The 14,915-nt window shown below is 48.5% G+C and overlaps 1 protein-coding gene across 3 annotated transcripts; it reads right to left on the bottom strand.

The window, feature by feature from the left end:
• Positions 1 to 1,029: 1,029 nt before the first annotated feature.
• Positions 1,030 to 7,848, bottom strand: LOC136453985 (mitochondrial thiamine diphosphate carrier 2). 3 transcript variants are annotated; one of them, XR_010759096.1, is made up of 8 exons: positions 7,630 to 7,848; positions 6,381 to 6,497; positions 5,329 to 5,440; positions 4,338 to 4,465; positions 3,510 to 3,662; positions 3,169 to 3,318; positions 1,790 to 2,177; positions 1,030 to 1,584 (listed from the first exon to the last, which is right to left on the bottom strand). XR_010759096.1 is itself a non-coding variant. In XM_066454537.1 (8 exons), exons 1-7 carry the CDS (start codon positions 7,753 to 7,755, stop codon positions 1,959 to 1,961), a joined length of 1,005 nt encoding a protein of 334 aa, XP_066310634.1. In that variant the 5' UTR covers positions 7,756 to 7,848; the 3' UTR covers positions 1,031 to 1,584; positions 1,945 to 1,958. The 3 variants fall into 3 exon arrangements, 2 of the variants coding, with proteins under 2 accessions (XP_066310634.1, XP_066310635.1); XM_066454537.1 differs by having other exon boundaries at positions 1,031 to 1,584; positions 1,945 to 2,177; XM_066454538.1 differs by having other exon boundaries at positions 1,032 to 1,584; positions 1,981 to 2,177.
• Between the last annotated feature and the right edge of the window lie 7,067 nt (positions 7,849 to 14,915).

Here is a 14,915-nt window from a genome sequence, read left to right as displayed (position 1 = left end):
GCCTTGTTGCCCACGCCGGCGATACTGTTGAATATCAGATGCACGTGGGAGGTTGCGTTGTCTTCTTCGGATATGGCAGACGTCGGCGCCTGCCACACTGTTGATACCCGGAGGCGTGCAAGGGGTTTTTACTATGTTCGTCTGGTACGGTAAATGTCGGCGTCCACAACACTGTCGATGTCCAGAGGCATGTGGGGGGGGCTTACCATATGGGAGTTAATGGCGTCCATAATACTATAGGGGAAAATGTCGACGCCTACAACATTGCTTGCATTCTGTCATGTCAGGGAGGTCACAGGGTACTGTCCTACAAGTGTATAGGGTACGGTCCTCGGTATTGCGGTTGACTTGGGTGCCCTGCCTTGCTTTCTTCGTCTATTTCTTGGTTCTTACGGAGCGGGCGTCCCCGGTCGGTTTGGTCCCAGTCGGCTCTAATTGCACCAGACGGAGAGGAGTTGTAAGTAGGGGTTCGGTGCATCCGGTCGGAGAAACGGGTCGGAGTCGGAAGTGGTGTTTGGCCAGGCCTTTCGGTCGGAGAGGCCGTCCGGAGGCGGGCTGGAGACCGAAGCGAGCGCTTCGGTCGGAGAGACGGGCTGGAATCGGAAGCGGGCGTCGTTCCTCCTCGGTCAGGCCTTCCGGTCGAAGATTGAATCGTCCTTTTGGCCAGTCGTTTAAGCTCTTAGGCTGGCCTAAGAGCTACGCGTTCGTTCACAGCGTTCATCTACTGGGCCAAACCTTTGCAGGAAAACTGGTCCACGTGGGACCCGGGTTTATATACCCGACAGCAAGAATTAAGGTCCAAAGAGATACGGCCATGTAACATTTGCGGTGAACTCACATTCATTGCTTCTGCCGTGCGCAGTTCGCAGGTCAGGCAAAGGCAACACACTGTTTCGCCTCGGACGATATCTCACGCAAGATTAGCCAGACTGCAGAAGAAATGTCTACCGCTCGACACGTGCGAAACAAATAATAATAATAATAATAAGTCATGAAAGCTGCGAAGACATGATCATCCATAGCTCAAGTAGACAAGTACGATCTGCTCGGTTCAGCAACCATCAGGTTTTTGCCAGCACATATAAAATAGCAATGCCTTCAGAAAGCGTATAGCATACAATGCAACTGCCATCTATATCACCGAAAGTCCGGCAGAATTACGACAGCCATTAAGCATGAGCCATCTGAGTGGCATACATTGTTACTCGTACTAGCTGTAGTTGATATGGCATGTCTACAGCCGAAAAAAGATTCGTATGACGATCCCAACAAAACTGCCGGCTGCTTTTGACTTTCGTCATGAGTGATGTGTCACGATCACTGTGTTAGTTTTACTCAGCCTTGTTTTACACGCCAACGAATGCCCTACCACCATATTAGGCAATTGGGGAAAAGAATAAGAAACGACAAAACAGCTCTTTCTATGTAAGACTTTACATGTATCAGATCTCTAGGAATTGTATGCACTTCACGATTGACCTGGACACCCTCCATGTCCAGGGTATGCAAAAAGTTTTCGTCATGGTATCCTGACAGCTCCATGATCCAACATGAACTCACTCAACTCCTGCCTTGCTCCCTATCCTGCAAATCAGTTTCAGGTTCTATCACTGCTTTGAAGGTGAACTAGCATGCACACACCAACAACAAAAAACATAAAACTTTAGGTTTGCAGAAAAAAGTAGGCCTCAGTGCGTAGACATCTAGAAATGCAAATCTTCAGTGATCAACTCGATTGCCAATTTGTGTAACGTCTAATGATTTGCCAAAACCCATGAGAGGAGCTTACGAGCATGAATCATCCAGTTGATTTTAGCAGGCTCCCAAACCTCGTATGGACTGCAAGATCCAATGGAACTGCAGCCTCTTCCAGACACAAGTGTACAACAGCATGGAGAAAGAATATAGACAGCAACAGAAAAAAAAATGGGGATAAAGTATTACTGCATTGAAGATTTTCACATCAGTATCGACTCTAACCAGTCTGAGATGTATTCATATGCCACAAATGTCACAGCACCAGCAGGGGCCGATTTCACCAAAGAGGGGAAAAGGCCCTTATAAAGGCCTCCAAATCCCTCCTTTGCGACAATCTCCTTTAAGGCATGGTACATGCCCTTGTATGTGCTGCTCTCAATTCGAGCTCCATACCTTGGATGGCGTTTTAGTCCTTCAATCTGCATTATGACCGAGGAAACCTGATCATCCCATCGCTAGCAATCTCAAGATAAATACAGAGTATAACATAAGGCATGAAGAAATCTATTACGATCCATGACTCATTCTCAAGTAATTCATTGCCAACCTAAATGGGCATTTGCGCCTAAGAGGCACTAAGGTCAACTCATTCCTCAATGAAGTGGTATACCAGTATACCACATACTGTCATACTGGCAAGTGGCAACAAGCAAATATAACGGTATGGAAATAAATGTCTTCAGTAAGTCAGCAGAAACATACTGACACAAAACATGCCCAGTGAACAAAAGAGACTACTATTATTAACTTGAATGGGTGCAGATATTCTATACAAATAAATTTCACATAGTGACATGACTGAAGGACAAGACCATAGTTTATAACATACACACATTCGCGCGAGCAATTAAAAAAAAAGTGGTCGAACTTCATCCTTTGTCAAAGTTGAAGTTGCAATGTTTGGCATGACCAAGAGAGAAGATCCAAATACCAGTAATGAGTTTATCTAATTTGGAGGGTGCATGAAAAGTTTTTGTTTTGTTTTAAGCCAGAAAGGACTAACTATTTTAGTAAAGAAACGGTATATCCCTAATTAATTTAGTAAAGAAACGGTATATCCTGCAGCTGCCTTTATAGTTAATTAGGAAATGGTAACTGGCCTGGTGGACCATGGTGTGTGTTACGAGTAGAGTCCTTTATGTATATGTTAGTAGAGTCATTTTTTAGCACTTGTGTTGAATAATAGCCCCATGGGGGCAATATACAGTACATGAGTGCATATAGAAAAGGACTCTGCTAATGTTATATATAAAGGACTTTATACTCCTAAGTAGTTACAACAGACAGACAACCATAGAATGATAAACCACAATGACTGCCTCAAAGCTATGCAGTATCAAGTTATTTGCCTATATCTAAATACCACAAAGCAACTGGAGGAATCAGTTGCTTTCAAGACAAGAAAATCACCTGGAACCTTTTCTTTACAACATCAAGTGGGTGGCATGCAGCCTTTGAAAATGTCCCAGCTGCAAACCCACAAAGAAATAGCTGGAAACTTGATACTGAGTCATCCTCGCTTCCAAAGTTAAGATGTGAATATTTATATCTGTTCCATGTCTGCATGGCAGAAAATACAGTCAGGAAGACTAAATTTCACCAGCATTCATAGAAGTATTTGGTATTCTTGACAAGCATGTATTCAACATAGAAGGAACTCTCTTTCGCAAAAAAAAAAAAAAAAAAAAAAAGAAGGAACTCTACTTATATAAGTATGCAATATGCAAAAACTGTGAGTTTAATGTCATTACCATCATCGAGCGTTTGAAAGTGTCGTATGAACCGAACTGCAAACCGGCATATGGTATGATTTCAACAAGAGTTGGAGATAGACCAGAATAAAGCCCTTGAACACCACGAGTTTTTATTATATCAACAAATGCAGACCTCATGTTGGGGTAAACCTACAGAGAAAAGTACAGTTCTCTGAATCAGCAAACCCTGTGTGGCATCAGAAGTGCCGAAAACATTGACATTGAAATGGTAGAAGAAAATCTCAACAAAGAATTGCATGCATAATGGCATCCATTAATAAGAAGCAAAATAATACATAATATTTTCAAATATTTGCAGTGACGGGACAAAAATTCTCCAGGAACTACATCGGCCTCAAAATTAAAACATCAGGTCTTTAAGAATATGAGCAGTTCCGAAACCAAGCTAACAGAGTCATAACTAAAGAACAAGTTTATGATTTATTCATGAGACAGGGCGTAGAAAGTTCAATATAAAGCCCAGCACCTTGTTTGGCAAAGGGGACGGGAAATTGATAAGACACTAGTTTAGCTGTTTAAGTAATTATGAAGGGTCGGGATGCATCCATTCATCTTCAGACAGCAATAACCTTCCAATTACTACCCCTCTATAGGTTTGAATTTTGAAATAGTGGGTGTTGGACCTACAAATTCCCCGATTCCCTTCCTGTTGAAATCACACAAACACACACTTGTCTCTAACCCTAAAGTCCTCATCACTCCAATCAATTACACACAACAAAACATGCCACAAGTGTTCCACACACACACACACAAAAAAAAAAAAACCTAAGTTTTGTAGACCAAAGGTAATATCAGACTTACCTTTGGTTCACCCTGCGATGCAAGAATAGTCCTCAGAAGGTCAAATGGATATGACCCTAGAGTTGCTGCACATCCTGCTAGAGCTCCACTTACATAGGATAAGTAAGGGCTCAGATGCAAATGATCCTCTGAGAGAGAGAAAGACCAATAGATCAAATAAGATTTAGAGATGCATACACTCATAACAATTCTTTAATTTTAAACAATATATATGATTTTTTTAATATGGCAGTGAGATGAGTTACAACAGCTAACTAACTTTGAAGGTACCATATTCAAAAAGCATCAGTTATAAAGAGGAGAGATTGGGGAAATGTTCAAATCATTCAACTAACACCAAATTGTGCACACCACTGATCTGAACAACTGCCATTCAAGTAAAAATAGGTTATGGTCATGGCATTGTCAACTTCTATAATGGATGCAACCACATCAAAACACTGCTACTATGGAAGTCAACAGTTTGATACATGAGCCAACAATTCCAAAGTTAGTTGTGTACTACAAAATAATCCCTGGTTTAATCATACATAAATAAAGAAATCGTCAAAGATCCAAAAGGTGGAATATGGGGCAAACCAAGAGAATGACACGACAGAACTGGAAAAAAAAACAGTTTTAGTGGAACTGTAACTGCCATTTTGTCAGAAGAAAACAAAAAATTGAAAATAGGATCCCTGAGAACACCTAGAATGACAAAAATGGCACATTCATTGAAACTGAAGTGATGGGAGCAACTGAATGTCAAAGGAGCACCATGGTTAAGCTTAGGTGTACTTTTTTCCTCTATGGTGGCACACGTTCTGGCACGAGTGATATAATGTGCAGGTAATAAGATTTAGCATGTTTTGCCACAGAACGCAGTCACTAGAAGAAAGAAAACTACTGCAAGCCTTATCATAAGGTGTGGGGAATGACTGTTGCAACTTGCAACTAATACAGTATACAGCAACAAATGAAGTTGTATGGGTGCCTTATGCAGACAAGATACCTGTTCTAGATGAACCAGAAGCAAATGTTTTTAGTTTGTGTAGAACAGTGAATTGTATAGCTGTATATGGCATATACATCAACAGAGCTGGTACATTTCCTCTCCAAAATCCCTGAAATGTAACAATCTTGCATAGTAAGAACATATATACAGATTAATATACTAATAGTGAGAAAGGCAAGAAACACCTCACTTATCACAGATCACAAGAAAGGCAAGAAACAGAACAAAGACTGGATGGATGCAAAGCTATAGTGTGGCATAGGGTGACCGGTGACCTCGGCTATGCTTTCTTTCCTTCTTGAGTAACACCTCACTTATTTTGCATGCGATATATTAACATATCCTTTACAGGCAAAAATATAACATCATGGTTTTAGCATCATTGATTTCAGGAGTAAAACGTAAATATCATTATAGGTGTGACATAAGGACATGGTGAGTATGTATTCTACAAGGTTATCAAGTCATCCGAATAACTGTGACTAGTCAGCCTTATCGGTGCCATGGCATAGTCATAATTAGTCACGATTAGTCGGCCTGGTCGGTGTCATGGCGACTACGGTCGATTAGACTATTTGGAAACATTGGTATTCTACATCAGAACATAAATAAGTCATGACCCCATTTTTACTGCCACAACTTAGACGATTTTCTTGTTGAGAGCCAAGCAAGCTTCATTGAGTTGTGAGATATCGATATGTCCATGTCTAGATGAAAAGCCACCTGACAGTGTCTAACAAGTAGATGGGAATGTGAAAGACTGGAAGTTGTGGAAAATCCAAACACATTTCTGTCCAAACAAAGCTCAAATAGACATGGATTGCTAAAAGGAAAATCAGAATTCTTCCAATTCCAGACTATAGGGCAGGACTCTACCTAGTAAGAAGACACAGTTAGAGTGCAACAGTACCAGTATCCTGTGCAATGTTGTTTAGTTTAACCTATTATATAGAGGCATGCAAGTGCAAGAGCAACAGTATCTGTACTAGTCTGTTTCTCAATAGCTCAATATGGCATTAGCCAAGAAGTGTTCAAGGCAAAGCAGATACCGGTAAACCTTCCTCTTTGAGAATATCTTTGGTTGCTTGCAGAAGCCCAGTGTATTTGGAAGGTCCATATACATCCCTTCGAAGAATGCCCCACGAGGTTGTGGGTTCTAACTGAACCTGCAGAGAATAATGAAGAAGCCTCTGAACATCCAAAACGGATACGCCTTGACCAATAGAATATGTAAAAGATTACAATGTAGTAAAAAGGGCAAAGTTTCATTTCGCCCGATGGCATCTGTGCTGTTTTCATTACTATCATGTAATTTTAGTGGGAAAGGAATAATATCGAGTAAAAAAATACTATCATGAAATTTTAGTGGGAAAGCAATAATGTCGAGTAAAAAGTACAGGTACAAAATTATTCTGTCACATAATAGTCCGATACTCCGATCTTACTGTCTCCTAGTCAAATAAATTTTAATTATTTCTTGGTATATTTGCAGAAAATGAAGACCTCCAATTTGCGCAAACTAAGAAAGTGATATTAACGGTTCATTATCTGACAAACAGGGCCCTCAAAACCATAATCAATCATACATCCAGAGATTCTTATCAAGGTTACACATAATAAAAGCATGTTTCCAAATGAATATTGGCATTTGGTAAGCTTATTACAAAGCAGTTCCGGTGAGGTTGCAAAAGTTAATTAATTGATTAAACAGCAATCCCCACCCTTACTTTCATAAAACAGTAGAACTCATCAACATTTCTGCTAAATGTACGGTGACCATATAAGGTAATGCCCAGACAGGCTACCACAACAAGGAAATAAGCTAAAACTGGCAACATCATCCTAAATCAATAGACAGCATGCCAAGCAGTTAGCGCAGAGACGAAGTCGCTCCCAAACCACGCAGTTAATCAGTTAATCCATGTGTACCTCGTGACTTCAAATACTACATATACCTAATCCATTTCCGAATTGATCGAACCAGTATCTATCCCACGCTCAAAAACGGACACAAACGCAGCCGCAGGCACTCACATACCCCGAATTCCTGCAGATACGCAATGCAGGCGCGAATCAGACGAGGTAAACAGCTTCCAGTATACAAACACCGAACCTACCGCCTCTCCAGAGGCACGCCAAGACCCTCAAAAACTCCCCCAGGTGATCCCAACCGCACAAATTTACGATACCTAGCTTGCGAACAAACAGCGGGTGGTGCCCCAGCGAGCAGCACCGCGACAGCCCGGCCGGAAAATGTACCACGGGAGGAGAGGAGAGGTTGGGGGGAGGGGGGAGGACCTGGAAGCGGATTTTGATGACGTCGAGGGGGGAGGTGACGGTGCGGGAGATGCCGCCGGAGATGGCGCCCGCGAGCGAGTCCACCAGCGCCCTCCGCACCTGCGACGGCTCCTCCCCGGAGCCCATCGGCGGCGGCGGCGAGGCGAGACGGGGCGAGACGGGGCACGGGGGTGAGAAAGGAAAGAGAGAGAATGGGGGGTGGACGGGTGGTGGTTTGGCTTTTGGAAATGTGAAAATTGGGCATCCAAAATGACGAGATTCGGGCTAAAATATCAAGCCACGTTAAATACCACCGAAAAAATAATAAAACTACCATTCTATCACGGTTATCACGGTTTGGGTTAACCACGTGAATCCACCGTTGCTCCTCCTTCTCCCACGTGAGCACCAGTCCGACGTTGGTCACACTGAAAAAAAAAACACTTGCACGAGCGGCCGCCGAGCCATTCCACACCACAGAGGCTCTATTTGGCTGGTCTATAAGCCGTTTGTGCTGATTTGTATGGCTGATTTATTAGGAGAGAAAAATAATATACTATGGTTAATAAGTCGGCTTATAAGTTTCCATAGCGTTTTCTTCGATTTCATGCTGCGCGGATTCAGGAGGCCTAATCTTCGCCGGTGATTTTGCTCACGCTCGGCCGCCGCTGCTCGCGCCCAACCTGCTCGAGCTGCCGCGCACCTATACGCGAGCAACCCGTCGGGCCACCATGCTCAAGCCACCGCGCGCCGGAGCACGAGCAGCCGCCAGACCGCCCTACTCAAGTTGTCGCGCGTGCGCGAACCTCCGTCGGGCCACGCTACTCGAGCCACTGCGCGCCCGCAAGCGAGACACCACCAGCCAGCCACGCGCATGAAGCGCCGCCGCAATGCACTGCTCGAGCTGCCGAGATGCCCTCCTCAATGCGGACACCGCCGTCCCGCGTGCGCCAGCTGCTGCCGGTGCCGCCCTACATCTTCCATGTGCGGCTTGAGTAGCTGGGAGTTGGAATTTTTTTTTTTTTGCCTTTATTAGATGGACAGGAATCGACAGTGTTGACGTTGTTAACTACAAACATGACAAAATGCTATTTTCGGATAACGGTTCTATCTTTCCGTGCTATTTTACGTAACGGAGTTCTTTTAGTGGTATTTTTCGAATCTCATGATTTTTCAACTGTATGAAACCAATTTTTCCTTTGGAAAAAGAGGCAGCGGTTCGGCGTGGCGGCCGTGGTGCGCGTCGGTCTGCGCTCGGTTCACCTCCAGCGCGACCAGGGGTAGAGGCGCAGCGCGATCGCTTTGATAGCCTTTTTGACGAGACGCGGGTGAGGGCCGAGGGCGCCGCCGACTTTGTTCGATGTTGCTGTCGTTGCCACGTTGGACGAGGACTCAGAGGTTGACACTTCAAGACGGGCAACCGCAGCGTCCGTCCGGACCTTTTATTTTGGCTTTCCGCTTCACGTTTTAGGCTTTTAATTTTGGCCCTGGTATATACTCCTGCTATTTTAAAGTTATAAGTCATTTTGATTTTTTTATCATCTATTTTGATGTGTATCTAAACATATTATTATATTTAAATACATAGTAAATAATGTATTAAAAAAATTAAAACAACTTATAATTTAGAACAGAGGGATAAAATATGGTGTGCTGCTTTTCGTTGGCCGGTGCCGAGCAAAAGCCAGCGTTAAGGCCGTGCCAAACTAACGCTGATTGCCACCTTTAACAAATGCGTCAATTCTTTTAAAAAAAACGCATCAATTCAAGCCCTTGTCTAATGCGCCAACGGGGCGTGCTGCCACAAACTCCACCTGGACCCGGGCATTCTCATGTCATTTGAGCTAGTGGCCTGCAGAAGCAACACTGCCCTGGTCTGACGAAGAGGTCAAGGACATTGAAGCAAACGTTAGAGCAAGAGAGTAGTTCCTCGGTGAAACGGGTAGCATAGGCTACAACAGATATACAAAATGGGTATATGATCTCAGTGTAACATAATATATTAATATATACAGTTGAAGTTCGAGGCTGCTCTTTTACTGCTCGCGTTGGAAGATAAATTGTCTCGGTATGCTATTCCATCATGTGGCGTTTGTTCTGCCTGAAACCACTATAGAACGTCCGCTTCCATTGGCCCTGCCCTCAATCAACCAAAGTTGTTCGTGCAAGGCAGATCGGTTATTCCATGCCAGTAGAGCCTGCTTTGTGGAATGCTTTTAAGATAATGAATATAGTAAGGAGTAGCACTTTATATTACTAGTATGAAAAAGGTTAGAGCCCTTTCCTGGTTAAAAAATATGGATGGTAGATGTAGATCCTTCAACTGGATTATCAATTATCTTGATAGAACCCTGCGTACAGCATCTCCAAGAGTTCCCAATATTTTTTTTTTCAAAATCATGGAGTTTTCCAGCTCGTCAAAAAGTAATGGGAGAAAGAAATAAGATCATCTCCGACAGTTTCCAATAATTCACTTTAGAAGACAATTTTACATCAGAAATCATATACTATTTCTAAATTATCTTAACCAATTTTATATATTTTTTCTCTCTTATACATTTGTATAGGTAATTCTTTTCTACTCTTTATTCTTTACCTATCCTTCTACCTTGTTGGAGTAGCACTTTATATTGTTGGAGTTGTTCCAAATTCACTCCAGGATATAGGCCGGGCTTCTGACGGAGCGAAGCGGAGGTACGGTATATACACCCTTGCTATGGTTTCATGGAGACTTGATTCTCTTGTAAGCCGCCATAGGCGTGTAACCCAAAACTCTTGAGATAGTGAGATTGTTGCTGGCTGGTGCCCGTGGTTTTTTCCCTTCACATCGGAGGGGGTTTCCACGTTAAATCGTGTGTCTCCTCTGTGGCTTAATTCTTTACTTCATATTCCTATACGTCGTTCATAACAAGTGGTACCGGAGCTTTGGTTGCTGTTAGGGTTCATGACGACGTCGATAAAGTTCGATCTTCCGCTGCTGAACTACGACACGCGGTTCTCGCTATGGCAAGTCAAGATGCGGGGGATTCTGGCGCAGACTCATGACTATGATGAGGCGCTGGATAGTGTCGGGTATCTTAGAATGGGGTACCCCAAGCAAAACATCAAAATAGGTTGCTAAAGTCTCATCAAAAAAGAAAAAGCTAGAAGGTAAGTCGTGGGCCCCTCACCCGCTACGACCAAGCCCACCGGGTCCTCCCCCTCCTCGCCTCGAGCCTTGAGCGGGAGGTCTCGGCATCCTGACGCCAACTCCGCTTCGCGCAAGGCTCCCCAAGGAAGGCCTCGGCAAGGAACGTCGTCTCCGCCCCGCCCGAGGCTCTCCACGGAAGGCCTCGGCAGGAAGCGCGTTCTCCGTATCGCGCGAGGCCTCTCGCGCGAGGCCTCGGCAAGGAGCCTGATCTCCGTCTCGCGCGAGGCCTCATTCTCCGTGTCACTCGAGGCCGGCTCGTCCGCGGTCCGTCGCCCCCCGCCTCGGCCGACCCTCCCGACAGCGCGTCACGTCTCATTAATACTTTCAACCACTCCCGCAATCTCAGCCGGACAGCGGCTCAACGTCACAGAATGGCCGACGCGACCCGAAGTCGCATCAGCGCCGTACCGGCTGGGATAGGGCACGGCGGGGGTTACCGACAACTGTGTCCCAACACTATGTCCACGATCAGCGCCTGGGACAGAGTATGACGGGGGTTACCGGTAACTGTGTCCCAGCACTGTGTCCATGATCAGCGCCTGGGACAGGGTATGACGGGGGTTACCGGCCACTGTGTCCTAACGCTGCACCCATGACCCGCCGCCCGCTCAAGGCCTCGGCACTGTACACCGGGGCCTCGATAATTTTGGGGTTCGTGCCTGCCGAGACCCCCCCACCGCAGTACAGGCCTCGGCACCGACCAGGCCTCAGCCTCGCGCACAATCTGTCCACCGGGGCTTGCACGTTTGCCGCCACGTCCGCTCCGAGACATTCCCGGGCTCCCACGACGCATAGGACCTGATGGGACAACCACGCCGCTCTAGTATTCCAAGGATGGATCGCTCCTATGGCCACACCGCCACCGGAACGGGCCACAGGGTTTGGACGTGCCACTCCTATTGGCACGACGTCGCATAGTGATACATGTACTGCCCTCGTCCTCCCTTCAACTATAAAAGGAGAGGACTTGGGTCTCTTAGGGGAGAGAAAAAAAAGACCGGATAACACATACACACACGCACACATTCCAGCCGCTTGAGAGCAACATCTCAGACGGCCCACTCACACCCTACCAAGACCTGGGACTAGTTCCCTCTCTCCCTTAGCTTGTAATCCTCTACTATGAGCACTTCGGTGCAAGGAATACAAGTTCTATCCCTCAGACTGGACGTAGGGCGCCGATTGCCCGAACCAGTATAAACCTTGTGTCTCTTTGCATCACCATCCGAAATCAGGAGCACGCAGAACAAATTCACTAGTCGGTCGAGGACCCCCGGTCTGAAACACCGACAGTTGGCGCGCCAGGTAGGGGCGCTGCGTGTCGGTTTCGTCATCCCAGCAGGTTCCGGATGGCAGACCCGGTACGGCCATTGCGTCTCGGCACCGTAGTTTGGTTCGGGAGCCTAGAGTTCATGTCTCTAGGGCATGAGTATGACATGGTACTCCTCACTCCTTGAGCCCCGCCGTCCGACGATGAAGTTATGCACCGGCAGCCTAGGTGCAGGCGGCGCCTGGGCGGCCGCTCTCGCCGCGCTCGCCAGGCACGACGCGAGCAGGGCCACCCCGACGCTACGCGAACCCGGGGCGGCACGCCACTCCCCGCCGATATCCTACGACCAGCTGTTGGTACGGGGTCCCTGGCCGGGGACCTGTCTGGCCTGAGCTTGGACAAAGGGAAATCGCCGGTGGCCTGCGATGGCGCCCAATCGTCAAGCTCCGCTCCACCACTCCCCGAAGAACCGACCCCAGCGGAGCAGAGTCTGGCAATGGCACCATCCTCATACCCCTTTGGGTTGAGAAATGCCGCCGCTTCTTACGCCTACGCATACGCTGCCACTCACGAGGATCCCTCAGAGCGCTGCCAGCGCTTCGGTCTTGACCTAAGCACCCATGCCGACTCTCCAGATGAGGACGAGGCATGGCCCGGAGTGGATTTCTCCGGGCTCCACGACCCTGGGGCTTTGCGACAGTTCTTGGCCACAAGCAACTACTGCTTCGGTTGCTTCAACTCCGACGATGAAGGCACTTACGACCCCACTCGCGAGTGTTTCCACGTCGGGCTCAGGATGCCGAGGGTAGGCGAAGAGGATGAGGGAGCAGGTAGCCGCTCCCCACTTCATCTAGGGGCGGGCGCCGTCACACCCCCAAGCAATGTCCTGCCGGCCGCATGAAATGAGAACGTCGCTCTTGCACGACCTCAGCGCCCAGACCTAGAGCAGCTCCGTGAGCTCTAGGCCAAGGTCGAACAAGACCAACTCCTTCTGCAGTAGCTTCAGGACTCTCTCGAACAGGAACAGCGAGGCCGCGGTGAAGGCAGGGGAGCCCGACGAAGAGCCCGCGATGTGCATCACCGTATACATGACGACGAAGGGAGCGAGCAACCCCCAGTCTTCAATCGCGCCAGCCAGAATGTCGCGGTTGCAGCAATGCTGGTCCGCGCAATGCCCGAGCCTTCTACCGCGGAGGGGCGGCGGGTCCGCGGCGAGCTCCGCGATCTCCTAGAGACCGTTGCGGTTCAGCAGGCTGAGAGTTCCACCTCCCGATGGCACGGGGGCGCCTCAAACCTTCTCACAGCACCGCCTCGGCAGGACAGGGAAGCCCCGGCTTGTCCTGAGCCCGACCGAGCGCCAATAGCCCATAGGATCCCCGTGCTTCTGGACCGCCTCGGCAATCGACGCGAGGTGCAGGGAGACCATGAGGTGGTCAGCAGGCGACGACGCCACGACAACGAGGGGCCCGCTCGGGGCTACCACCCACACCGAGGCGGTCGCTACGATAGTGGTGAGGACCGCAGTCCTTCCCTAAGCCGCCAGGCCCTTGGGTCTTCAGCAGGGCCATCCGCGCTGCTCCTTTCCCCGCCTGGTTCCGACAGCCGGCCAATCTCGCGAAGTACAGCGGCGAGACCAACCCAGAACTCTGGCTCATCGATTACCACCTGGCCTGCCAGCTAGGTGGCGTGGACAATGACCTACTCATCATCCGCAATCTCCCTTTGCTCTTGTCAGACTCGGCACGAGCCTGGCTCGAGCATCTCCCCCCCTCGCAAATCCATGACTGGCGCGACTTGGTTAGGATCTTCGTCGGGAACTTCCAGGGCACATACGTGCGCCTTAGGAATTCCTGGGATCTTAAGAGCTGTCGCCAGAAGCCGGATGAGTCTCTCCGAGACTTCATCCGGTGCTTCTCCAAACAGTGCACCGAGCTACCCAGCGTCGGCGACTCGGAGATCGTCCAGGCTTTCCTCTCCGGCACCACTTGTCGGGACTTGGTCCGGGAATTAGGTCACAACGTCCTGCGCTCTGCTGCCGCGCTCCTCGACATCGCCACCAGCTTCGCCTCAGGTGAAGAGGCTGTCGGAGCCATCTTCCCCGACGCCGACACCAAGGGTAAGCGGAGGGAAGAGGCCCCCGAGGCCTCAGCCTCCCACCTCCCTAAGAAAAAGAAAAAGGGGCGCCTGGGGAAGCAGGAGATCCTAGAGGCTGATCTAGTCGCGGCCACAGAGCACAAGAATCCCCGAGGCCCCAAAGGCCCTAGGCCCTTCGATGACATGCTCAAGAAACCCTACCCTTACCACCAGAGCCCGGTCAGGCACGCTCTCGAGGATTGCACCATGCTGCGGCGCTACTACGCCAGGCTCGGGCTCCCCAACGACGACACCAAGCAGAAGGGCACCGGCGGTCGGGACGAAGACAAGGACGACGGGTTCCCCGAGGTACGCAACGCTTTCATGATCTTCGGTGGGCCCTCGGCATGCCTTACGGCGCGGCAGCGCAAGAGGGAACGCCGAGAGGTCTTCTCGATCAAGGTGGCCACCCCCCAGTACCTCGACTGGTCTCAAGAGGTGATCACCTTCAATCGAGATGACCACCCCGACCATATTCTGAATCCCGGGCAGTACCCACTGGTCGTCGAACCGATCATCGGCAACACCCGACTCTCCAAGGTGTTGATGGACGGAGGCAGCGGCCTCAACATCCTTTACGCCAACACCCTGGAGCTCTTGGAGATCGACCGGTCGAGGCTCCGAGGCGACGTTGCACCCTTCCATGGCATCGTGCCAGGGAAGCGCACGTGACCCCTCGGGCGTATCGACCTTCCTGTCTGCTTCGGCACCCCT

The sequence above is a fragment of the Miscanthus floridulus genome, chromosome 5, assembly GCF_019320115.1.
Source record: "Miscanthus floridulus cultivar M001 chromosome 5, ASM1932011v1, whole genome shotgun sequence".
In the NCBI taxonomy this organism is placed as follows: domain Eukaryota; kingdom Viridiplantae; phylum Streptophyta; class Magnoliopsida; order Poales; family Poaceae; genus Miscanthus; species Miscanthus floridulus.
The sequence above is the reverse complement of the archived record's forward strand: the minus strand, read 5'-3'. Positions and strand labels throughout refer to the sequence as shown.

What these genes read in the sequence shown, in the direction of transcription:
- LOC136453985 (XM_066454538.1), bottom strand. Translation starts at nt 7,755, where the DNA reads ATGGGCTCCGGGGAGGAGCCGTCGCAGGTGCGGAGGGCGCTGGTGGAC. An exon ending in TTCTGGTTCATCTAGAACAG is followed by an intron (nt 4,466 to 5,328) that starts GTATCTTGTCTG and finishes TCTCTCTCTCAG; the next exon opens with AGGATCATTTGCATCTGAGC. An exon ending in CTTTCAAACGCTCGATGATG is followed by an intron (nt 3,319 to 3,509) that starts GTAATGACATTA and finishes TCTGCCATGCAG; the next exon opens with ACATGGAACAGATATAAATA.